A 27546-nucleotide genomic window follows, 5' to 3' on the forward strand; every position below is an offset into this window, starting at 1 on the left:
GTTGATGCGTGTTACACTACAAGTCTGTCTTCAGTAGATTATACACGGGCAAATGTGAAGGGCATGAAGCCGAGCGGTGGAAAGCTTAAATCAGAGAGGAAAAAGCGAACATAGAAAGCAACCCTCCCATGGGGGAAATGACACTTGAGTTTGTGTACATATCAAAGAAAGTTTGCGTTGTTTCTGCAGAGCGCTACTTGAGCATTTTCGATTGTGTCGCTGTTTGTGTGTGTGCGCGCACGTGACTGCGGTTTGTGACAATTGACAGGCGAGCAGATGAAAGCTCCAGAGACGGGAGCGAGTGGCTAGGACATTACTCAGCAACAACAAACAACAGCCCTCAAGATAAGGCGTCATTTGTCACCGGAGCTGCAATGACAGCAGCGTGCATTGTGTGATAAAATTAGCTAACACGATACTTCCCTTGTGTGACACTCTGAGAGTTGAGTCACGGCGGGGTGAGCCTGCAGGGGAATCTCCTTTATCTGACAAACACCTTTATGGATACAGACAGGAAGGGCTCTCAATCATGAGGAAGTGGCTCTAGAGTTTTGTAACTTTTACATACTAGGAGCTTTCCTTTGGAATGGGAAGTATCAATTCTATTTCAGTCTAAATTATTTTGATGGAACAATAATAATAATGATAATGATAATGATAATAAATGATGAAATGTAACAAACAGGAAGATAAATTGACCACTTATTTTGTGCCGTTTAAAGATTTTTTTGCATGTGTAAAAAATGTTTTTCACACTTCCTTGTTTATATTAACACTGAGAATCTGCCCAGTTTAACCACAGACCTCCACTGAGCCGCCTGACCCGAGCGACCAGCCTTCAGCTGATGCCTTGCTCAAACCCACTTCAGTACCAGCTGCTGAATGAGGACTTACTTTGCAACAGATTTTCCCAGAACTCAAATATGAAAATAGGGGATAATCCTGTTAATTTGTATTTCTACAAAAAATACGTCATAAGAAAAGCAACGGCCACACCCAAAGCCCAGCTGCAACTGCCAATAGGACTGCACACCGAGGCCTTTGCGCGCTATTTTTGGAGCACAGCCAACTGTGACTCCATCGCTAAATTCTGCTCACACACTCCTCAAAGCAATCTTAACAGCATAGTAAACATGTCAGGGGGTCAAAGCGGGCTGTACACGTGTCTTCAGCTCACCTCCTTTAAACACAACGCCATGGTGGCAAAGAGAAATATTGATTCAAGGCAGGCTGGACAAACATCACGCATGGGTCTGAAACACTTTTGCACCACCTGAACTTATAACTTGACAGAACTTTAATATGACACAGACTGTATCATAAAATACTATATAGATCTGTATATATAAAATGTCATAAAATGTCCTATTTTTGACTCTATATGATGTCATCAAGAGAGGAACTTCTTAATATGGTCATCTCAGGCTAAGAATACCACTGATTTGCTGTTCAAGCCTTCAGATTACTTTCAGAACACAAGTGGCTTAAAGGGAAAGTGGATTTAAAGGAGGATATCTAGTTTGCACCATCTAGGAAAAAGGAATTGACTTCTAAATTGATCCACCAGATTCCTATTGGCATTCTTCACCCAGCATCTGGACTCCATTGTGGTTTCATTGACTCTACACTCGACATATGTAGCCTTACAGTGTTTCAGTGAATATGTCAAAACATGCAAATGTCAAAATAAAATAAGCATTTTCACAGTGAGTGGAAACTTCAAGGCTGCTTTGGTGGAGAACTGGTGACGACAGCCATACAATCAGCTAGTTGACAATGAAGAAAAAGCATGTGTGTTCTGAACTTTCTAAAGCCCTGATGTGTGTAACTTGAAACTACAAGAGATCCAGGCAGCAGAGCAGTGATTGCAGAAATTTGTCTCGTATCGGAAATTCATCTCAGAGTGACAGACCTTACATTCTGAGGATAAAGGACCAAATTAAAGAGCTGCATTTAATTTAAAATTCTGTTTTGAACTATTTTTTCTCTTAAAGGATCCCATGTCTATAACATATTTGTCATTTCTTTCAGCTCATGGTTGTGGTAAGAACTCGTCATCCAGTGTTAGCATAATGACTTCATTATGACATTAATCCCCGATGTCATACTCATCAGAATTTGTGCACAGAGCATGCGATCAGGACGGCTATAAAGTACACTTTTATGTATTCTTTTAGGACTCTTGCCCATATAAGAGTTTGAGGATGGGCATTTGGAAGAATATGATGTCTTTTGGCTAATTTTCATTTTCTGTGTGTGCATTTTTTAACGTTGCTAATTTGGTGGAATGAACCTCATAAACAAGCACTTCACAATACTGACATATTTAAAATACAACGTTTTTAGATCTTGTTTAAGCTCTAAGACTGTCTCCACCACAAGCTCCTCAGAAAAATACCCAAACTTTACTTGTTCATCAACGAGCTGGTAACTTATAAAGTTAATAATGCCATGAAGTGGAGTGTCCAAGTTAACAGCTGTACACACAAATTTCCAGGGATTCTCAGCAGTATGATTTGGGCATGTCGTGCCGTGGAAACCTGGCATTTTGCGCTGAATGTTGAGTGCCATACAACAAAATGCAGAAGTCTCCATTCATGTATTTTTTCAAGCTAACAAGCTATCCTATGCCACTAAGCTGGGTGCACATTGCTAGTTTTATCATCAGTGCTACTGCAGACCTGATCATATCTCCAACTGTGTATTCACTTGGAGGCTGCAAACCATGCTCCATCTTTTTGCTTTATTAATAGTTAATAGTTTTCCTAGGTGATACTTTTACACTTACTAAGATCGTCAGTCTTTTAATGGTAGACACCCTATTACTATTGGTGATTCAAAGTCAGGACAACTTGGCCTCCGCTTCATGAATTTTTGACACTTTTTGTTGTGTTTTTTCTTGAGAAGGAATACTTCATTCTGGGTGTACCATGTTGAAGCCTGACATCATTATTTGTGACACAGATGTTTGAAGTTGTGTCATCATATCGTAAAACTCTGTCATTTTTATACTGTAATTTAAAATCTCTACTGCATTGTTAAATTGCAAACCAAATGTTTTTGCATACAAACATTGGGTTAGCCATACTTGACTGGACTGTATGCGCACTCTGTCATTGAGCCCACATGTAGACTGAATCAGTGCTGGAGAGCTTCCATCAACATAGAAAATGAAACATTTGGAGAACAAATTTAAGAGTCTGGCAGTCAAATGTTTTTACTGAGAGCACAACGTGGTGATAACAGTGGCATTTCATCAGACCTTGATGTTTTGGAGGGCTAAAATAAGACGCCCTAATGTCTTAGTGATTGTGCAACTGACTAGCGACATAGTGAAACAATTACAGTGTGGACTCATGCCAAACTCCAGAAATAATGCAGGGCAAACTCTTGTATGCTTATCTTGACTCGATCCAAAAAGGGAGGGCCTGCTAAATTGTATTTACCGTCTGTTTCCAGATATGAATTCCATTTATCGTAATGAGAAAGTGTTATTTGATGCCTTCTTAAAGAATTTTCCAGAACGAGTTACTGAACAAAACAAATAGTAAATACAGATGGACCTATTTTATCAATCTTTTACTATTTAGTTTGGGTTTTCCTTCAGTAAACATGACTGGCGTCTTGAGCTGGAGATGGGTCTTTCTACAGTTTGATCACTGTGGCATTTGTTCTTCCGGGCCCTTGATTAGAAAGTATTTTTCCTTTGCTCTGCTTCAAAGCACTAATTTAAAAGCACATTGAAGTTTTAACAATCCCTGCCTGGCTCTCGTAATGATCCACATGTGGCACAGTTGTGATGTTCAACAACCAACCCATGCTCTTTCTGTGGAGAAAAGGGTGCCACATGCTGCCACTGTATTATTCTTAATCTACTTTTATAGGCTCCACATTAAAGTTCACAACAAACACTGTGAGAAGTGACGCCATATGCTGAGGTTTGGGTGCTGGGGAATGAATCATGACTGCGGCAAAAAACCATAAAGACGATGGTGAATTTGGCAGCTCCACTAATATCCAGTGTTTTTCTTTCCAGTGCCTACTAGTTCACACCCCGGATTGTGTTTGGCCCAAATGTTGCCTATATTTGCAGTTTTTTGGACCACATTTGGTTTTTACTGCTAAGTCAGAGACTCACTGTTTCAACTCAGCCATACATCCACCTCATATGGGCCAAATGCCAGCTGTGTTGCTGGATTTGTGTAACAGAGAATTTTGGGGGCATATCTTGACCGTACAACTCTTCTCAGTGGTACAAGTAGCAAAAATCTGTCTCCTGTCCATGTTCTCTCTAAACCCATTAATGTTTCTAGACTTGTATGTATGTCTCAGGTAGCTAGTTAGGTTTTTCTCTGTCATCTTCTCCCAGACTGGTAGCTAAAGGGTTAGTCTTACAGCAAACACTCACAGCTTTGCGGGGCATACAGTATTCATTAAATCTAAAATCCATTCTGCTTTTTTCAGTGTGAGCCCGCACACCAGTGGCGCTGAGGCATGCATTCATTCCTGAGACGTACCGTGTCACGAAAAACACCACTGTCCTATTTCTGTCCATCTAGCATTAGTACCATTTGACACTCCAGCAGAGCTGTGAATTTTGTATATTCCCCCATGAATTGGTGATAGCTCTTCTTCTTGTGCGGTGTTGTGAGTCACACAGCAGACAAGGAGGAACATTTACTAGAGTTAGCATGAAGATAACTTTTCAGTACACAACACAGCCTGGTAAGAAAGCCAGACTGTGCTTCAAGGTAATGTCCTGCAAAAAAAAGCACAAGTCTCTGGGTATGTTATCTGAACTCAAACCCTGCTAATAACCTGAATGCACCTGACGACTTGGTGGACTTTAAGAGGTTAGAATATACGTTCACTATATTTATTCTATCTAGTCTAAGGATGCTAAAGAGTACCAATTAAAATATGATAGAGCCTCAGCAAGCACCTATATGTGCTACTTTGGCAGTGAGACTGGGCTCATAGTTTTGATAACTAGTGGAACAAATAAACTTTGATTTTGACTGACCCAACAGGTCGTGGAACACATTTTATTTACACTGTCTGCCAAACCTGGGGAGACCAAGCAATCCATAAGCTCAGTTTTTCTACCATACAAAGACTTTATTTTAAGCAAGCCCGCCACCGCAGGTCTTATTGAAACAGGGTTATGTTTCTATAGCGATCTCCCCCCCCCATCAGACCGCCACTTGTCAGCTACTATTAGGGCTAGCGGTTGCCTCTGCTTACATGTGGTACCCATCACCCCAGACCACGAGGTAGTGATCGGGTTCAACTGCTACAGCTCTAGGCCCCCAGGGACACTTGGTTCAGTGAGACCTCGGATCACCTCCGGTTATATGTGCCGTGTTATGACAGGCTAATAGTGCTAGTCACTATGTGGCAGCCGAGTGAAAGAGAGAAAGTTAGTTAGACAGTGGACGAGAAGGATGAAGGTTAATGTGCATGCAGATGTTGGTCTTCATAAAAAACAGAGTTTAGTGGTGCTTAAAGAAATAAAGCCTGCATGTGTTTAGAAGTTTTGATATTAATAAGATTTTGAACATCAAGAATATCTTAAATGTCAGTGTTTGACATGTCATTGAGGATGTTCAGCGTGGTTTGAGTTGTTACTTTTATCTGTAACTTTTTGAAGGAAAATATTTTTCAGAGCATTTTTGGTGAACATGAGACTACAAAAACACCCAGCGAGGCCAACAAAAACCACTGTATGTAATAGGTATGAAATTTCTAGTGTGAAGAGTTGAGCTAATGTGCTCCATACTCTCTCACAAATTTTTTAAAATTACAGAAAAGAATTCATAAATATTCAGGTTAGTATGGTGAGCTGCTCTGATATCCTGTCCTTATATGAGCGTGAGAGTCACCCAAAATAAAAGCTGTGTATTATTGTTTTTTTCTCCATCTGCCCCGTGGAGAAGTTCAGGGGCAATTACACCGTCTCGATTACTGTGACAAACTGCCAAAGCTAAACTTTAACCAGTCAGGACAACACACACACACACACACACACACACACACACACACACACACACACACACACACACACACAATTTTCCACAAGACCCATTGAACAGAATCAGCAACAGCCTGGTACATTGATGCACACCTGCACAAACAGCTTCGCTGCTGGTGAATGAGCTAGTCAGCGTATCCTAACAAAGTCATAATTTACCTTGAAATATACTAAGAAAAGCTTTTACAAATGGGTTTAACATGGCCTGATTAGCAGCACTAGCTAGTAGCTAGAGCTGGGCGATATGAGATTTTTTCATATCACGATATGTTTTTTTCATTTCAGGCGATAACGATATCTATCACGATATAAGCCAAATAACTATATTTGTAAGATTTAAATGTGCCGTTGCTCACAAGTAAAATGTGAAATAATCAGCAGCTTGTTTTTATTTAAATATTTATTTCCCATAATAAGTTCAACAGGGTAGATGTACTTAAGGAACATGAGACTTTTTCAGATAAATAAAAGGCAAATATTGCAAACTACACAAAAGACAGCCGCTAAAGCGTTTAAGTTTCAAAATAGAACAAATGAAACAGACTAAATTGTCAATTCCACTTAGAAACAAAATATTAATTCTAAAAATAAATCTTAGTTTGTTTTACAGAAGAACAGACAAAACTGACTAACTTTTGTCAATATCAAATAAACTGAGAACTAAAAGGAAATTCTCAATCTCTCCTTGTTGTATAGCTTAGCTTTTCAAACAGTTTTAACAGTTACTTTAGTCTGACAAAAGCCGAATGACGAATTAGCGCTTCCAGTCAGAGACTGAGGCTACGTCCACACGTACACGGGTATTTTTGAAAACGGAGATTTTCCGTTTTCGTTTTAAAAAATAATCCCGTCCACACATAAAGGCAGAAATGAAGGAAAACGCTGCTATGAACATGCCAAAGCAGCAGGTGGCGCTAGATTCCTAACCGTGCAGAAATGTTGGCCAATCAGAAGTCTAGAAGCCTCGGTGGGAAAAAGTAAACAAAGCTGCGGCATAGAAGCAGAACCGAGTCGTATGTGTGGAGGGACAGTAACTGTGTGTATATGTAAGCATTTAAACACTGCAGAGAGTAGAATTAACAGTAACAGTATTGTAGAAATTCATTTCACCGAAACAATAACGTGGCGCAGTGTGACGCATGCACCAGTTTATTGTATTTCCAGACTTGCTTTCGGCACAATTTACAGTGCACGCTACTCTGTTTTTTTGTCAGACTTGAAATAGCCGAAATACCTTCACACTACGGAACTTCTATGGCTCTTCCGTTCGACAATCTCTCCAGCATTGGAACCATCATCTGTTTTCTCTTCGGTCACGCTCGGTTGATTTTTCTAGTCGGCACACTCATTTCCTCCATTACGCGCTGGCTCCATTACCCGCTGGCTGCTTCCCAAACAAACACACGTGCGGCTTGGCACGCTGTACTAACAAGTCACGCGAAGTGACGCTGCGGCTGTGATTGGTTCGGCTCTGCGCTACTTAATTTGGATTGGCTGACATTATTAGTATTTTTTTTTTTTTTTTTAAGAGCACAAGAGCGATAGCTTAATTTCTCTATCGAGTAAAAGTTATATCGCGATACATATCGTTATCGTTCTATCGCCCAGCTCTACTAGTAGCTTAAAAATCTCATCCACTAATCAGTAGCAGTAACAACCAGATCACAAACACTAGACTAAACTACATGTCAGGACTAAAATAACAATGTGGATTCATAATTGATTTTGCTAGTGAGGAGGCTAGCTAAGTATGCCAGCTTGGTGCTATGTTTGACATCTAGAAAGTCGTATATATCTTAACAGTAGGAAAATGTTAGCTGATGTTAATCAAAAGAAAGCCAGTGTTAATTAGTGAAACCCTTTTCCCAAACATGAATATGAATGATGTACTGGAAAAACTAGGGTCTGCATCAGCTGCAGGTTTTAGTCATGGAGGGAGCTTCATTTGGTTTCAGCGATCAAAACCTCAGTTTATATGAGAGGGATGGAAAAAGCCTGAAATCTGATTTCTTCATAATGTCAGTGATTTCTTTTCTGACGAGTTTATGATATCTTTTGAAGTCGTGTTGAAATAAACATAAATTAAAACGCTAAAGCAGGGGATGAGCTAGCCTATAAGTGCACTTTTCAGCTAGCTAGCCTTCATAACTAATAGTTTAAAATCAACCCATCCTGAAACTCCAACTTCAACTGATGTACACAATTGATTAAGTCATGTTCTAATTATTTCAGCTCCAGTCTGTGATCCCTGCTGTCTTTCAGGGACTTTGGAACTTGTGTGAAAATGTGTTGAGATTAATCAGCTTCCATAAAAAGTTTGGACACTTGTCACTTCAACTTAAACAGCACTGAAAATATATGAAAACATAAACCATGTGCAGATTTTTTTAGACTAAATACACAACTTAATGACGTGTTGATGGATAGCTCTGCAGTATCCATATATTTTACCCTTCTTGGAACATTTATAGGTTAGGTCAATATTTGCTCACGTCTGTCATTACAGCTTAAGGTTCAAGCACCCAGTCTGGATGTTAATTGGCTTGCTTGTCATGTAATGGCTTTTGCATTCAATTTTCCAAAAGTTGGGATGATTTTATTAAGTGATTTCCAGTCTGTAAATGGTAAGGGACCCCATGGTTTTGGCAACCTGAACCATCCCCCCCTCCATTCTTTGGGCCACGACGCCTATGAGTCTGCACCAATGTAGCTCGCCTGGCCTCACAGGAAGGAAATATTACCTGGAGCGGAGCGTTAATTGGAAAGTGCCCAGACGACGTTGAGTGCTAATGAACAGCCAAAATGGCCACAGAAATGAAAAAGTAAAAAATCCAGATTGAGAGCAAGGGAAGAAGAGGGGGTCAAAAACTCACTGAGGCTCTCTGTGAGCCCTCAGCCTCTGTCCGAGGCTTACGGCTACTTCCTTCTCTATAATAAGGGGTTATCCCCCTGCACAATGGAGAAATTAAAGTGTAAAACCTTGCAAGGCAAATTACAGCTTTTCCTCGGCGTTAGAGGAAGTGTCTTGATATGTAAACAATACCCCCTCTTCAGCTGAGTACCCTCTCCCTCTCTCTTTCTCTCTTCCCCTCAGTCGCCCCCCTCACCCCTTCCCTCCTTCTTTGTTCCGTGGGAATTTCAGATGGGCCAGATTCTCCCTAAGACTACAACTCTGTTGAATAAAGAGGATTTACAGTACCTTTATCGCTTAAGCATCTCAAACCTGTTTCGCCAAAGCTAACACTTAAAGAATGTGCACAGCACTCATGCAAAGAGCATAGACACAGTTTAAACTATCTGAGGTTAACTAGATCTTCTCCAAAACTTCTTTTTCACTTCTAATAAAGACAGGAAGATAGTCATGATTCCAAAATTAACAGTTTAAATCATGTATGCATTCAAAAAGCAGTGCGTATTTTCTGCTGTGCACCTGGAAAGAAAGTGCCTCAGTCTGCACAACAATATCACACACACTTGCCTTTCAGCAAGACAGCTTGTACCCAAGAACAAAGAAGCTACCAAAGATGAGTTAATACTAGAACATAAAAATGATGTGGGATATCAATGACTGATAACTGTCCAGTTATGGAAACTTGTCTTTTACAGAACATAATACAAAGGAAAAGATGACTGAGGCAATTTAATTTTATAATTACACAGCTTGCCCAGCAGTGCAGTTCCAACTCCTCTGTTTAATCGTGTCAGTACTGTGTGCAGCACATGTTGCAGAGCTGAGCAGCCAGTATATGTGCAGGAATATTAAATTCTTTCTTATAATTCCTGCAAAAACCCCAGAACATATACTAAATACTTACCACTATGACCACTTCCAAACACTACCTTATATACCATTTTTACATTTTACATAATGTTTTCCATTCATGTTTACACTTCTTTATACTTTCTTAAATGTCTTTGTTTTTCTCTTTTGCTAACAGTTAAGCATCACATACCAAGCCCAATTCTTTGACTGTATGAATTTTCTGATTTTGACAATAAAAGTCTGGATGTCTGGATCATGGAAACAAAAAGTGCTACTTTGTAATTCTGCAGTGTTGCTAAAGTTTAGACCGGTTTAGAGTGGATGTGCTATATTTACTGAATGACCTCTTCAAAAAAAGCCCTCTCTCTCTTGTTTGTTTGATTTCAAAGAGTAATGAATTTCTAAAGTTAAAGCAGGAGGAAAGAATAAAATTATCCAGTGTAAACAAATGGTCTTGGCAAATATCTGAGTCTGTGTTTGTGAGGCAGCACTGGACTCGTGACTGGTTTTCAGTTGAAGCATTGCAGTTTCTTTGTGAAATAGTTTATACAAATCTTCAGGCCCGTGCAAAGTGCGATGAAAGCGGTCAAACAGACAGACGGGATATTTTTCAGATCTGTGTCTGCCCTGAACATGTCTGTATTTGTTGCTGTCAGGGGATGACCCCAGTATCCTTTGAAGCCCAAACCAGGAATTCTCAGGCTTAGCTGACACCATCAGGGGAAATCACCTGGCAAGCAAAACACAACAAGCTTACATACTATACTAACACAAATGCCTAACACACACAGCCTTCAGCTAAATAAACGCTCATTTGCAGACTATTGATTAGATGTAGGGGGGAAAAAAGTGGGAAACTTCACTGTACAAGTGTAATTATAGCTTTGCATAAGAAAACATTATCTTTACTTGGCAGAGGTAAGTCTGGGAATATGCTTGGTATTTTCTAAGAATGTAAAAGCTGAATTTGAACACCATTCATGTGTTGTACATGCACCAAAGCATCCCAAGCAGCTTATAGGGCTGGACGGTATAGAAAGAAATTCTATCTTAATATTTTTAGGATGATTTACATGATGCATTTATCTCTGTACTTTCTACTAAAGCAACAAGTGAGAAGTCACAGCAGTGATTAATTTCACTCGGTTGAGGATCGAGTTTCTTTCAGTATGTTACGTGTAATAAAAAGCAGAAACACAAACTAAAGCCATGGACTGCTTGGACAGAGACTCTAGACATATATCACAGTTTTTACCTGATGTCAGACAGGAAGTGAAGCCATTATATTTACACTTCATTGCACTTTATGTAACAAGACATGTTAGCTTTTATGATAACAGCTGGCTATATATGAGAGGAGATATCTCGGTGGACACACTGAGAAGCATATTTGCTTTCTTGCCCTGTGCAGGATACACAGATTGAGCTCATGGCTCAAGTCGAGACTTGTTTAGCTTAGCTTAGCTTGAAGCTACTGGGGAACTGTTCACTTTACTTTCTCCAACTAGCACCTCTGCCATTACACTCCACCAGACTCCACTGACAAAAGTGGCAATTCTGCCTCACAGAACATGAATGATGGTTAGTTTTGTGTCTTAAGTGTTTCAGTTCAGACCCAAATGGACCCAGTAAACACCAATGCTCACAAAGTAGAAAAGCTACTTTTTTTTTTGTCAGCAAAGTCTAAAGGCTTTACAAAGAGGGCGTTATTTCCCCCAAATGAACAAATTTCATTGACAAATCTAAATTTTAACATTAAGGTATTATGAGCCGTGTGTTATTCAGTGATGTATTAGCACTGTGTCCCCCTCCACGCTCTTCACATAAAATGCAAAACATTAAATGAAACCACCAGCACGACTTTACTGACAAAACACTGAAAGGAGAAACATTATGAAGGATAATTTCTAACCACTTTTGAAAATATATGAGTGTATTTTAAAATATCTATGTACTGCTTAGTCCTTGCTGCTTGTGTTGCCTTGGGAAGATACTTTTCTACTTTTTCCATCAATTTTAAGTTCATGTGCAACTTAATAGTGGTCATTTCTTTAGGTTCTCTGAGTTTGCCAAATGAGATTTAATATCTTGTGAGTCTCAGGTTGCATTCCTAATCTGCACAGCTGCCTCGCTGGTGTGTAGTGTATTCAGAAACCCAATAAACAATACAATGGCAGCTTAGCTAAGATCTGTTTGCTATACATATGAACACTAAGGCAATTCAAGCGTAAAGTGATAGGTTAACAGACCAAAAGCAGGGACATGTGTCGTGTTAGGATGAGTCAAAATGAGGAGAATTTACGATTCAGATCTCAGACATCCTGTTTCTAGAAACAGGGTGGATGCTTTTAGCCAGGAATACCACTCAATCATGTGTTGCTACCCAGCTGTTAGAACGACTGACTTTATTCCTGCATTTTTCTTGCAGCTGGATGATGAATGACATTACAAATTAGTTTTCCATATGGTAGCATTTTGTTTGCTTTTTTTCTTTTCGAAGGGCCATGACAACCATCCAGGGGCCTCATGACAGGCTTAGCTGTGATTACAGAGCAGTGCAACTAATAGAAACAAAGTCCTGAAGAATTTTCTCACAAAGAATAAGAGGATGTAGCAAATGGATACTTATGGCTGGTAGAATATATTTCCAAATTATAGCGTTTTTTGTTTTTTTTGTTGTTGTTGTTGTGTTTTTTTTAAATCCTGGAGTAAAGAAGGCGACATAAAGAACTGTACAGGAAAACCAGTCCCCAACTGGAATTTATCTTCTATTCTATATATGAAAAAATTGTATGAGATTCAGCTTATTGCCTTTTTTGTTTCATATGACAAGACAACTCAAATGTTATGATAGCAGGTGGCTATATATGATTCCATTTGATATATGGTGATATATCAGTGGAGTGATCTTACAGAAGTAGGTGGGCAATTGGGAAACTTTTGCTTTTTTCCCCTGTGTGGGATGAAAAGATGGAGCTCATGGCTCAAGTTGAGACTTGTTTTGCTTAACTTAGCTTAGCTTAGCTTAAAAACAGAAGGTAGTGAGGAACTGGGGATAGATTTTTAAGTGTATCCTAGCTTGGATGGAAAAATATGGAAAAAGATTTACTCCTCGACTGGTTGGTGAATGCTGGACATTTCTTGCTGTTACTAGAATAAACTGTTTGCAAAGAGGAATACAGCACTGCACCAGTCCCCTGTAGTTTGTACGTAAGATGCCGACTGGATGAAAACTCTCAACAACTATTTGCCAAACAACAAGCTGTGAGGAGAGTGGCTCAAACCAAAAATGGAGATCCTTTGGCTTGAGAGAAAAAGTTGTGCCTTTTGAGACATGTTGGTTTCAGCTGTAAGGCACAACTTCCACTTGAAAGCTAATGGGCTGGTTTCATGACTTGGGCATTACTTGTATCCTTTGGATGTAATGTAATTACAAGATACTCTGTTTTTTATGTAATTAGAAAAATATGAAAGTCATTAAATTTATAACACTGTGTTAAATCTATGCTGTGGCCTCACAGACACCTCCCCAAAAATGTGCATGTGTACCTCAACAGCTGTCTGTTTGGTAGTAATATACAGTGTAAAGACAATCCCCATCCACTTCTCACTAGAGTTGAAAACTTCATCAATTAAAAACTAATTCTGCCAATAATTCTCTTGAGTGTTTAAGGTTTAGTGCACAAGTTTTTCCTGCTGGTAAAGTAATAGAAGCTTACAAAGCGTTAACAGTTAAAAGCACTATGGTAAAAATAAAATAAAATAAAATGGGACTACTACTTCCAGGCCCAGAAGTAAGAAATTGTTTATATGGTATATAGCTTTAGAAACTTGTCTTTATTCTGAACTTTGAATCCCACACACAGTGAATATTCATCAGTGAAAATAAATATTTTATGAAAATTGTATCCACTCTTGACTCAGATATCTACTTATTTTGCTGGTTGCCCAAACGAGGCCACTGGGGGCGGCCGGACTCATGGCTGGACGCTCCGTCTGGAGGAAGATTTCTCCCTCCTGGGGATGTGACTACGAAAAATATTGTAAAAGTTTATTTTTTCATAAATGTTTATGGAATTCCTCCGCCTCCGCTGCAAACCCAGCTGCTGCTGACAGGGCAGGATGGTCTGAGATTGTTTCCATCCATGACCGTTTTATTTAAAAGTTTGAACCAAAGGCTGGCAGGTGATGTGTATGAACAAGTGTGACTGTTCCCCAGAGCTGTGGGTGATTAGGCTAATTGCTAAACGCTACCAGAGGCAAGAGACTGAGGTGTTGAAACCTTATAGCTGTAATTAAAAGAACCAGTGTGTCCCCCAGGAGGAATTTCACTGATGGCAAAAATCAATTTCCTCCTCTTGCTTTCAGCTACAACACAATTACACCAGGCATTAATTTTAAAGACACCTTTTGTCCAGCGGCTTACTGTGGCTGGCACATACCTTATCTGTTGGGCGGCCGGAGTCGAGGGGGTCTTGTGTGAAACATTTGAGAACATTATCCCCAGAGAGCTGTTATGTGGATGCAGACGTTCTGAGGTCCTATATTCTCTTAACCACAGACATGCTTGTCTCATCATGGGTCAGTGGGCTTTCTTCCCCCTTAATCCTTTTCCTCCAGCAGTGTTTCTACGAGGGCGGACCACAGCTGTGCCTGCAGTCAAGGGGGAGGTTAGGGGATAAGAACCGGAAGAGCCTGACCACAAACTGTCCGCCCCGAGAACAACTCAGCCATATGAACTGGGCCTGTTTATATAAGCACCTCCCGCCTGTGTTTACAGCTAGCACACATTTTTGTTTTACCACGTCTAAACTCCTCGGACGTTTATTTGGCTTCACTTGAACTGTGAGTGTTAGGGCTACATTAGCGGATGAAAGTAGCCGAGGCTGGCAGACTGGGAACTCTAGTCTGAAGGATACTGAGGATTACGCTGGGGCGGAGAGGTCGAAAAGCGCAGTCGCTGACTTTCAACAAGTTCTTTGATAACATGGAGCATCTTCCCATGGCAAAAAAAAAAAAAAAGCAGTTGCTTGAGCCGACACCTTAGAGAAGAGTTATAGGCACCTTCTTGGGCAGATTTCCATGAGTCCACAAACAAAACAGGCAGGAAGTGTCTGAGAGGTGGGGGCATGGATTACACTCTGCATGCTGGGAAAGGGCTTTCTGCTTAAGAGAGGATGAAGCACAAAAAGAAAAAGGGAAGTGCAAGGAAGGGACTTGAAGGATAGGGAGAGAAAGCTGGTTGACGGGGTGTTGGCTAATCCCCTAAAGCATCCATATATTGCCTCCACCTCCTCTCTCTCTACTTGTAAACTGCGAGGAATGTAGCATGTTGTCTTTGGTTCTTGTGCGTGTAGACACCTCTGGTACAGAGAGATTTATATCCACAGACATTGCCCAAAGCATACCACATTGCTTTTTTAATTCTGGAGGCTTTGAAGCAGAGGCGGAGCTCCAAAGAAACAACCAGTATCAGAATTGTCCTCTCATTTGAGCCTGATTTATGTTTCCTAACCACATTAGAGAGCTGCCAAAGGCTGTTAGCCCTCCATTGAGTTGGCATACAATAGATTCAGAAAATACAGTGTTAACATTGGGCTGTTTAATATTTTTCTCTCCGGCTGTCTTCTAAGCAATCTGTAAAATAAACATTTGTCTTGTGATATTCTTTTTCAAAAGTAGAAAGAAATGTCTCTGTGGTGCTTGGAGCTCGTTAGGAATTCCTCTGAACTCCTTGGTTGGACTCAAGTTGGGGTTTCTTTGCTATAAACATAAAAAAGAATACTGGGAATGTATTCATAATTCAGTTTTACATAAAATACCCAAATGTTTGATTATATACCATAAATTAGACTGGAAACCCTTGTAGCCAATTGATCCCAGTCTCTGGAGGACAGCCACACCATTGCTTCTTATTGCCTCCTCTTGTACTTATTTTGTAGGCCAGCCACTTTGTGATGAGAACTGCCTACAATAACTAATGATAAAGGCTTCAGCAAAAGCTCAGGGATCAGAAATGAGTGTTTTTGGCTACAGCACAGCAATCAGCAAGGCCAAAAAACAAAACAAGATGTCCTCCTTCTGCTTTCACTTAGCATATCTAATCTTTGAATTCTGTCTTAGCCAGCCAGAGGCCTAAAGTGAAACACTAGATAAGACAGAGAGGCAGACATAGACATCAGGATTACTTAACTGTTCATAAGAGCCACATGAATTAACTTAAGCGCCCAGAAAGCCAGTCAACCGTTCAAGTATTGTAAGAATGCTAGCTGGTGGGAAGATGTGAATATGAGATGCGATCAAAGAAGCTACTGAAAAAAGTTGCTAAAAATCAAAAGATAAACCAAATTTAAATTTGGCTGATCACCAGCTCAAGATCATCTTCACACCGACCTCTGGACCCTTTTCAGTGTGGCTGCTATGTTTAGATCACTTCACAGAAGTCATTTTATGACCTCTGCAAATTTTTTTTTTTAGAAACAACATAGTGTAAAGCTCTGCTAACAGTCTCAACTTAGGGGATGAATTCATGGCTCAAAATGTTGCAATCCACTTGTCACACATTGCTTTGAAGCTTACACCTAGGAGCTTCTGGCCATTCCAACATCTTCATTGCCTAGGTAACGCTCTAATGTGTTTACCATGAGATCATATCATATTATCAATGACTTGAACTGGAAATTGGCAAAATAGATTTTGACTTGCTTCTTTCTGAAGATGCTGTTCATGTCCATGTCCATGTGTAAAAAGACAAATTCAATGTTTCCAGCTTGAGCTTGCGCAGACTTAAGACAGGTTCTTAACCTAATATTTCTTTAATACACACTTTCTAATGTGCCTTGAAAGATTCTAAGTGATGTTAAATTCAGTTTAAATGCTTTATGTCATTTCACGTAAAGCACACAGTGCTAGTGTTTTTGACCTCTCCAGACAATCAGATCACTTGTTTTGATGTTGAACTGACATCAGTCTGTTTACTTGAAAAATGTACATTTTTTAAATTTCATCTATTTCCATTGCACTTTTGGTAAAGTAGCATCAGAAGTCTTGAATTTAACTTGTTTCTGCCTGTAGTCACTTGGTTGAAACACATACTGGAGCTATCAGGTATGAAATCTAAACAGGTATAAGCCGATCCTGCAGACAACAAAGCTATAAATCTGGAAATAAAAGCTGTAAATTGAAAGTCTTTCCGGGACAGAAACAATATCGGCATCTCTTGAAGTCATCCTTGGAGGACAGCAGTGAGTTCCTGATAGTGTGCTGCTATAGACCCTGACAGGAAAATAAACACTGGGACTTGGTCAATAGGCCTTCCTGTAAGCTTGTTGCTTGCAAGTCTTCTCAAGTATCAGGGAAGGCATTATTGATATGTTACAAAATGTTACTGTAAATGACAACTGATAAGAGTCGATTCCCTCTCCTCAGTGGGGATATATACTGTTAAAAATGAAACCCGTGACATGTTTGGTGGCTTTCAGACCCAGGGGAGGTGGGGGTTTTTTTTGTGTGTAGCCATGTAATTCAATCTACAGCACCTCTTTAAACAGGACACATAACATAAGGTTGAATTTTTACTGCCAACTTAACTTGCCTCCTTCAAAGAATAATTCAGGAAGAATTGTGAGGAACTGCATTTTTCTTTTTTTAGTTGAGTTCTTCAGGCATCACAAGATGAATTCTGTGATTCTTTCAACCAAGGTGGAGGGCCAAGGAGTTGAACCCCAAGGGGGGCACAGGGGTATAACATGAATGGAGTCATCCCTGCATAACTCTGGCCAGTGAGTGCCCCCACCCCCTCCTCCACCTCTGAACTGTTCGGTGGAACCACAACAGTGTAAGAGCCTCATTTAGGAGCACAGAAAGAAAAGCAGAAATCTCTTTCTCAGGAAGATTAGTGGCTGTCCCTTTGGAGTAGCCCTGTGGACGGGGAGGGATGGGGGGAGGTCTATTTTTCTCTGGGACATTTTTCTCTGCCAGGGAGGGCCGTGACCCACTCCAGAGCACCATCCAGAGAAAGGCCCCGTGCATAAGGCAGAGACCTCAGCAGAGACCCTCAGACTCAAGTTCTGAGACTTACCCAATGATAACCATAATTAACACCCAGTTCCTTATCGCAAATCCACCCTCCACTCCCAGAAAGACCAATTATACTACACACCATGTCTTCATCCATCTATGCTACGCTTTCGGTACCTTTACGTGTAAAACAGCTTATCTCATGGGTGGTAACCTCTATGGTACTACAGCTGTACCCTTGTGGAGACCAGAAACCAGTCTTGAACCTTTGGTGACAATTTTGGACTTTAATGTCAAGATCTTAGATCTTGACATTAAAGATCTTTGTATCTTCTAGTTTCTGAAACTGTGTTCAGCATAGGGCTAAAAAGCAAGAGATTCACCTGCTGACAGGTACCTGATTCAGAATAAAATTTTCTTAGTCCAATAAAATGGACTCAAACTTAGTAATCAGATGATTCCAGCATTTTAAATCTAGAAGAAAAGTTGCAGATGCAATTTGTTTTCTGCTTATTGTAATATATGATCCATTTTTAGCCTTCAGAAAGTTACTCATAGTTACCCTAATAAAAGGCTCCAAGGAGTTACATTCAAATACCCGTAGGAACAGAAACAGACGTTTTTTGGATTTCTGTTTCAGAGATATTTCGAGTTAGAGTAGTAAGACTTATTTCTGATCTATTTTCATGAGGAAAGACTGGAAGAAGTGATTTAATGCTTTTGCAGTAAGGGCTCTCGAAAGTGAGTCTCTCGAAAGTGAGTCATTTTTCTTCTATTGGCACTCTCCTTAGATACATCAGTGCTACGAATAACTATCTGTGGACATTACGTTTTATATGCTGAGGATCATCGATCTTTGCAAAGGCTTCACAAGCCTCTGGCAAATTCTAAGAAAGATGAAGACAACACTGTGGTTAGGCAGAAATAATCAGCATTACCCAGCTTGTCTGCTCCACTGGCCTCGTACAGTCAACACAAAAATGAGCGATGATGGAAAAATTCTCTCTGGCAAACTTTTTCTGAATATAACGGGAGTCGTAAAAGAACTCTGGCAGGTCTGTGTTTGAAACCGTCACTCTTCGTCAGTCGAGGTCAGAGGAGAGTAGCACATCTGAGCGCATGTACACTTTGGTGCAAAGTGGGGAGGGGGTTGTATCAATCACAGGTTTCCCTTTGAAATTGTGAGATGTTTTACAGTCCTGGAAGTGGGCACCTAATCTGAACACATGTTATTCTGACATGCTGAAGCACTCGTAAATCCCTGGGCCTGGGAATCAGGTTGCGGGAGGCGAGCCTGTGGAAGCACGCCCTGCACCGAGACAGATGCAGGCTGTCACACAGAATGTGGGTGCCCATTTAAAACCATTAACAAGACCCTGAGAAACAAGTCTGATTCTTATCAGATGGACTCAATCTGATCTGGGCGTTTGTGCCAGCATTCCCCTTTCCCTTTATCCTCATCCTACTTCTTCTTTCCCCTTGGATCCTAACACACTCTATTAGAAACCAGACACAAACTTCCATTATGTTTCCACACTCAGAGACACAGACAAGTTCAACAAGGCAATGCAAGTCTCCATGAAACACAAGCAAAGTGATGAGATTCGTGACCAGCTGACAGAAGGGATTATGGAGAACAAGATGTTCACGGGTTGTTTCTCCTTGAGTTACACTATTCCATTGTGGAGTTATATTTTCAAAAATAACCTCACTGCATATGGACTATACAGGGGACCATTTGGTGTCACCGTTAAAGCTCAGAGTAGTCATCCTTTTTCAACTTGCAGGGATACTGGTTTTTTTTTTTTTTTATTAGTCCTTTATCCAGGTAAAAAATCTCATTGAGATTAAAAATCTCATTTTCAAGAGAGACCTGGCATCATGGCAACAAAAGTCAAAATACGCATACCACATAAGTATATAACATTTAAAACAAATACAATATCCCATACCAACATGTGTAAAATATACAATAACAGATCAAATTAAAAGTACATTAAAACAATCACACTGAGTAAAAGAGTTATTCTCTCGTTCCTTTAAGTCAGACTTAAACTCTCCCAAGGTAACCAATTCTGATAATTGGTTTTAAAGTGAAACAAGGCTCCTAAACAGTCTGAAGGCTGATAAACCTGCGACTTATCACAACAAGAAACCTATAGCTCTTTTAAAATTGAACTATTATCCTTGTGCATCCAATAGCGTCACAGGCAGTGAGTGAAGCTACTCACTCTAAAACACACCATGTGCTATCATGGTATTGTGGAAGACTGGCAGCATTTTATGTCCTGTAATGAGACCACATCGGTAATTTTTCTTTAAAAAGCATTTCCATTTTGGTCTTCCTAAGAGGAAGAAATTCTTTAAGAAGAGTGGATCTGAACCTAAACCTAAACCTTACACCCACTTGGTCAACGGAAATCCATCTGGGGTTAGGGTTAGGAGTAGGACGCGGGTACTTTTAAATGTAGTTTGAGTACTTAAAAATTCCATTTCAAATACGACTAAGCAGAACAAACAAGGCCCTAAAAGTTTACCAGTACAAAACTACTTGATGTATTCACAATCGTCCTATATTTTTTGTTTGAATCTGCATACTAATATAAGAAACGAAAAGGAGGCATAATCCAAATTGAAAGCAAAAGCCTTAAAACTATCTAATGACATACTAATGTCCTACTTTAAAGGTTCCCCTGTGTGACAATGTGAGCTTTGTGATGCCAGGGCATCAGGCACTTCATTAAACAGTAAAACAACTTGAATTCGCTGCAGTGGCCTCTCACTTGATGCCAGAGCATCTTTCTGAGGGGGTTCAGTGTCCACCAGCCGGCGTTAGTAATTTATAACACTTGTACCTCAGAGGCCCCAACAAGGTCCTCCAACCTCGTTATGATGAGTTTTCATCACACACTCACTAATGAAAACATGAGCTCTCATCTTTTAATTATGAGACGAAGTCTTGGACACCCAGCACCCTCACTGTTACCTCACAAGCACAAATAACCCCTGATGGTTGCAGCCTGCTGCTTTTCAATGGGGCAAGGTTATGAAAATTCAACCCCCACAGCCTCCGTGACACACAATGGTCACAACTGTGTAAACGACTGAATAATTCATGTTATGGCAAGTGCAATATTTTCTTATCGCTGGTTTGAAAAACTTTTGGACCCTTTGTGGAGGTGCCAGAGAGGACGCACTGAAACGCCCTAGTTTCTCACCACGCATCCCTAAACAATTAATGCTCATGGCTCCTCTCGTGGCAGGCCACCAAGCCCATCATTAAGCAGAAATAGCGCTAACGCCACAATGTCATACGACATCTTGTTAGCATTTCAAAGGTGCTTCCCTCCTCCCTCCTCTTTATCCACGGCCTCTGATACACCATGTCGTCCACTGCTGTGCCAGCCTTTTTTAGTAATTCATGAAATTTACACTCGGGAGGTGAGAACAAGGTCTTTCGACCTCATTATAACATTTTTTCATCACTCATTCTCTGACATCTCTGAAACACGCAGCCCCCATCTTTGAGCATTTTCATGTGCCACCCAACTACTTAGTGAGCAGCAGTTCACTGCAGTGCAGAGTGCAGAAACCTAAAGACAAAGGTCCAGATTCTGGTGTTTGAAGGCGCCAAAGAGAAGCTGATTTTTTTTTTTTTTTAACAAATTACTTTGACAAGTATTATGTCAAAGCTCTAATCTGTCATCTCTTCTGCTGTACTTCCACCTTACAATGAGGAAAGAGCAAACGGATACGGATGTACCTCTGGTCAGAGTGGTGGGCGAGGGTTTCTTCGGGAGTTCTGAGAAGCTGCTTCCATCCAGACCAGAACTCTTACACTCCTTCTTGTCAGTTGCTGTTGGAGCTGAAGTTTCCATGCTGCTCTTCAATTTCTGTCACAAGCTGCAGAGGCAAGACACACATAAGAACATAAGGTCAAAAAACTGATCAAGGAAAACATCATGTGGTGAAGGAAGTACTGTGCTGAACTCAAAGTCCTGCAGAAGCAAAAACAGCGTAATAATAATAATAATAATAATAATAATAATAATACAGAAAAGTCAGACAGTTGTATTAATGTATTGTAGTAATGTATTAGTGTTCTGTCATTCTGGGAAATCAACTCAAAACATTTTTTTTCTTGCATTGAAAAATATTTAAACATTGTCCTTTTCTTCTAACGAGCGAAAAAGATACTCATCATTCTCACATCTAGCACACCAGTTCTCAAACTTTTTCTTGCATGCCCCTCTTCAGAAACTCAGACTAATTCCCACTTTACAGTCCACATTTATCTTCAATTATTAACATGAATAGTAACAAAAAAATAAAAGCAAAGAACAAAAAACTGACCCCTTACAGTGGGTCAAATACCCCAACAGAGGGTCCCACCCCACAGTTTGAGAACCACTAGACTAACAAAAACAGAGCTAAGTTTAACAGAGCACAAATGTTTCCATTCACAAGCCAAACAAATTTCAACAATCTTTAAGCTACAAAATAGAATTTAAGTTGGAAAAAGACCCAACATTAAAATCTGGAGATTGTAGAATTGCACAGTTGGGCTTTCAGGAAGCCAAACATTAAATAAGTAAATTACTCTCAGCAATTACTGCTGACATAACAGACGGCACAGGAAGCAAGAGAGGTGAATTTTTTTTCATACTGAACTAACAAAAACTGTCTTGCTATAGTGTGTTTGTAGCATATCTCCATAGGTGTGCATAGGGCTGGGCGATATGACCCAAAATTCATATCTCGATATTTTTTAGCTGGATGGCGATATAAGATATATATCTCGATATTTTTTTTAAAGCCATAAGTTAAGAACAAAAAGAGAGTTCTTAGTCACACTGTGTCCCAGCTGTCACACGGGCACTTTTATTTACATACAGCGTAGATGTACATGAAGAAATTACTCAAAAATAAATTATCAGCATTTATTAAATAATCATGGTCCATAAATAAAAGAAAACAATGTTGTTTTTGTGCATAACAAAAAGCTCACAATTGTGCAGTCAAAATGTAAACTAATAGACGCTGAGCATAATAACAAAGAGACTTCACAGCTGCACCACGTCTCTGAACAGGTGCCATTTATGGTCCTTATACACACACAGTACGTATCACTCCGCGAGGCTCCTCCCCGGTAGCCGTAATCCTCCGACATCAAGCGGTGCAGCTCCGTAGCTTAGCAAAGTCATATTAAAACATTTTTTGACAGATTGCTGAGCGCTGTGTACCACATAAAATCGGTTTGTGGTCAGCAAGCACAACCAGAATTCATACATAAGGCGCGCTGTCGATTTTTGAGAAAATGAAAGGATTTTAGGCCGTGCAGCTCCTCCGGGCTGCATGTCGTTAGCGCGGTTAGCTCGTTAGCGCGGTTAGCTCGCTAACACGTTGACGCCGTCCAGCCCCACGCACGGTAACTCGCTAACGGAGATTTTCCGCTTTCATCTTGTCATTGCCTGCAGGTGAAGCTATGGGGGAGGGGGAGTTGTGTTCAGTGAAGGAGAGGCGAGGCCGAGTAACGTTGCGTAGAGACAAAAGTGGACGAAAGAGAGGCAAACCTGCGGCTCCACAAGTATAATTATAATGTAACATAGACTATATCGATATAAACGATATTGTCACATCTTATATCTCGTATGAAAATATATCGATATTTTTAAAAAACTCGATATATCGCCCAGCCCTAGGTGTGCATATGTGTTTATTGGGCCAGTGTAACCGAAAAGCCTTGAACACACACACACACCCTCAGGTTTCTCAGTTTGATGTAATGAGTTCATGGAGCCCCTTCTGTTCCAATTGTAAATGTGAGTGGCCCTCAGCGCTGAGGTTTTAGCCTCACGCACTGTGTCAATACCTCCTCATGTCTGTGTGAAAGGCTCGATGACTTGGCAACCTGCCACTTGTTTGACTTGGTGGGACCTACAAGATCATCCTCTGCTGAGAGCAAATAAGACCCAGTCTCTCCATCCACCTCCCCCACCAGCCCCCCACCACCGGGCTGGCCTAGAAGGGAAAAGTCATTCTGGCTAGCTTGTGGTCGTTGCTCTTCCACATGCTTTCAGACACTGGTGAGAAAACGTTTGTCACAATGCTGGAAAGACAAGAGAATGAACAACTGCATGTAATCACAGGGGGGTGTTGGGTCTGCAGGTTTCTGTCCTCTCCTCACACCTGTTTGCAGCTAGCTGATTAAAACAACCTCAGATCTTATAAACCAAATGTGTTTATGACCTAATATGTGCCCAAAGAACACAAACAACATCCAGAGGATATTAATTGTTGCTTATATACGAGAAACAAATGTGATTTTTGGCTGCAAAGAAACCACAAAATAATTCAGTTATACAGCACCTATCCACAACAACACCCGGCTCACTTTGTGTTAGGGAGGGTCACCTGATCCATCCCAAACTATAAGCTTTTTTAGAAAGCTTATATCTTAAAGTTTGAAGTCTAATCTTAAAAGCAGAGAGGGTGTCTGTCTCCTGAATCCAAACTGGGAGCTGGTTCAACAGAAGAGAGGCCTGATAGCTGAAGTCTCTAACTCCCATTCTACTTTTAGAATCTCAAGGAACCACAACTAAGCCAGTGCTCTGTTGGGATTATATGATACTGTGAGGTCTTCAAGATAAGATGGGGCCTAATCAAGAGGAGAAGTATTTTAAAATTCAATTCTGGATTTTAAATTGCGCCAAAAAAGAGACGTTAATATAGAAGAACACGGATCTCTCTTTCTAGTCCCAGTTAGTTGTCTCATTGTGTATTTTGGATCGACTGAAGGCTTTTCAGGGAGCTTTCAGAGCAGCCTGATGATAATAAATTACATTAGTGGAGCCTATGTTGTAACATATTAAAACACGGGATGGTGTGACACCAGGTAAATACACAATTAGGAATGTGGAGAATGATACTGTCATTCAAATGGAAACCTAATTGCTCAGTGATCTGGTTCCTACCAGGCAAACGTGTGAAGCGTTGTTTTCGGTTTCATGTGGATTTCCAACATGTCATGCTTTATTGTGAGGTGTGCGTACTAGCAGCCATGTCTGTTACCCTTCGGAGGTGCCAGTCGCCTGTCAGTGAGCCAATGTAAGCCGATTAGAGGTGGGCGACTAACAGGTTTAGGCTACATCTGTTTCTTTTTTTCTGCTGCCAAAAATGTCGCTGAGCTCGCCAGCGAGCCATCTCGTCTCTGAGAAGTCCGTCACTCTGACATCACCTTAGTGATAGAATCTAATTTGCTCTTTCATGGGCCTTTATCGTATTTAGAGTTGGCCAAAAAGCCGACTAGTTTTTGGTGGTGATCCCTGTTGGCTCGGATAAGATGTGCCCATGAACAGACCAGAGCTCGGAGCAACCGTGTTCGCCTTTCAAGCAGCCTGACTGAGAATCCTCCCCTTAACATTGCCGCCTGATGAACATCTGGCATCGCATTAATGGCCGTTTCCATGCTTTTACAGCAAGCCAACTATTTGGTTTCCAGTTGCCTCTGAACCTCGAGCCAATACTTAGATTAAGAGGGGTTTGGGGGTGCAAACACCTTTAAAGGTCGTTTAGCAAGAAACGAATAAATAAAAAAACAGGTGCAAAAACTGTCAATAACTGGAAAATTTGAGCACATTTTTGAAAAAGTGGCCCCAACTTCACCCTCACTCATCCTTCCTTAATACCTTGGAGCTGTTACATTACACCCTCCACCCCCCTTAACCAATCTCTCCCTACAGGCAAGACCCTGTTGCCCCCAATGACAGGGGAGCCCAGTTCTGACGGGCTGGTACAGGTGTCAGGAACTAAGCGGACAGATGGCAGGGGCCAAAGGCGAACAAACAACAAGGGTGCACTTCTTTACTCATCTTCTGGTTGGCTGGGCAGCCTGTCGCAGGACGAGCAGCGCCCCCCCCATCCACCCTCTGGTGTCATGTGACCACAGGCTCAGAGACTTCAGAGGGCAGAGCAGGCATCTGATTGAGTCTTCTTTTTTTATGTTACACCTGAGCAGAACCCAGGCTTTTAAATTTATCTGGTCTCTTACAGGACGGTCACTGGAGGCGATGCTCTACAGACGGCCTCAAAATTCTGATGATCGAATGATTTCCTGGAAGTGCAGAGCTAAAAACACCACAGCAATGTCAGTCTAACAACAAAATCCCAAAACAAGACTTACGCAGATTGCAGTTCTAAATGATTTATTTTGTTCATCTGAATGCAAAGCTGCTTTTCTTTGCCTGTGGTTAAGGCCAGACTAACCATATCCGAAACCTTAAGCTTCACTTTCATCTTTGTTCTTGCTCCTTCCTGCCACAAAAAACTGGATGATTTTCCCCACTTTAGTGAATTATCTTGCAAACATTCAAAACTGCTATTTAGAAGTGAGCACAGACACAAAGAAACATCTTATATTTATTTAATTACCCAAATCCTTCCTTTCCTGTCACATGCAGTCTGCTGAACATATTCTAGATTTATAATAAATTATTGTATTTGATGATTCATAGAAAAGGAGTAGTTTATAGGAGAGATTGCACATCTTGATTTTCCTTCCCCAGGACTTTGCTACGATGGACGGTCCAGGCGTGCCAGTAACCGCACAAGGCACCGGAAAAAGACTGAGGTAATGGGGAGTTGTCACTGATATGTTTTCTGCTTCGAGGCTTAACCTCTTAAGATCCATCAGGTCACCTAGGATTAGTGTTCAGTTGATGTCCCCCCATTTTCATTGACGTTTTGCCTGTTTGGAAGATCAAATGGAAAACTTTAACACAAAAAAACTAACCCCAAAATGTCTAACACCTCATTTGAAATGTATCATCTTCTACTTTATATATTTAAAAAAAAAAGGCTATTCAGCATGTGGCTAAAACCAAACCAAGCCCTAGATGAGCTGCCAGTGACCTAAGATCATAGGAGAGCCATATCATTCCATTTATTTCTGAGCAAAATCATTTGTTGTGGGAGCAACGATGAAAGCAGTAGTGAGAAAAATCGCCTGCTTAATGAATTTGCTCTTCACGTCAGGATTGATTTTCCCCTGGTCTCGCCTGCTTTTGTCTGAACTCCTCTTCCGCTCTCTGTTAATTTACCTTCTGCCCCCTTCGTCTCAGACGTGCAGGACTTTTGTTATGAGACCCGGTGTGTGTTTTTCTTAGCGCCTCGTTCAGTTTCAAGTGTTCCTCTCCTCCACTACCGTTCAACAGCTCCCCTTTCACCAACACTGAAAGGAATGCAAACACACATCAAAAGATGCCCTCTCATTCTGAAGATTTCCAGGCTTTGCTCTTCTTACTTTCTTCCTTCCTATCTTTCAGTGAATGCGATCCGTATGCTGGTAGGCTCTCTTTCCTGGCAGCGCGCACACACACACAGTCAGTTTCTCACACCAACTGCTGTCCCACACTCTGCTCACTTGGCAAACAAGGGACAGACGGATAACTGAGGTCTCCAGCCCCTATGCCACCTGCAGACCTCTCTGCTCGGGTTTCTGACGGTGACACTCATGCAGGTTAACAAAACAACTAAAATGAGCCAAAATATGGTTTTGTTTTACATATTTTTGGATCGTCATCACACATTTTGTTTTGGAGCCATGATTAAGATGAAAGACTTTTGATCTTTTTTTTGAGGTATTGTAGACTTTGGATTGTATACTACTCTTCATATTTTCTTATTTGTCACCTTTAACATCTTTAACCCTTATGAGTACCTCCTGATCTGCCAT

General features: G+C 40.7%; 1 protein-coding gene across 1 annotated transcript in view; it reads right to left on the reverse strand.

Moving 5' to 3' along the window:
* The window catches only part of gli2a (GLI family zinc finger 2a), an 84999-nt gene that overhangs the window by 44857 nt on the left and 12596 nt on the right, over nucleotides 1-27546 (reverse strand). The window contains exon 2 of the mRNA XM_086266495.1: nucleotides 21577-21716. Coding sequence (XP_086122621.1) covers nucleotides 21577-21691 — 115 coding nt within the window. The 5' untranslated portion in view covers nucleotides 21692-21716. The remainder of the gene's footprint in view (nucleotides 1-21576; nucleotides 21717-27546) is intronic.

This window comes from Aulonocara sp. 'chitande type north' Nkhata Bay, linkage group LG16, assembly GCF_057382095.1.
Source record: "Aulonocara sp. 'chitande type north' Nkhata Bay isolate Kocher_YH1m ecotype deep benthic linkage group LG16, A_spYH_male_GT1.1, whole genome shotgun sequence".
Lineage (NCBI taxonomy): Eukaryota > Metazoa > Chordata > Actinopteri > Cichliformes > Cichlidae > Aulonocara > Aulonocara sp. 'chitande type north' Nkhata Bay.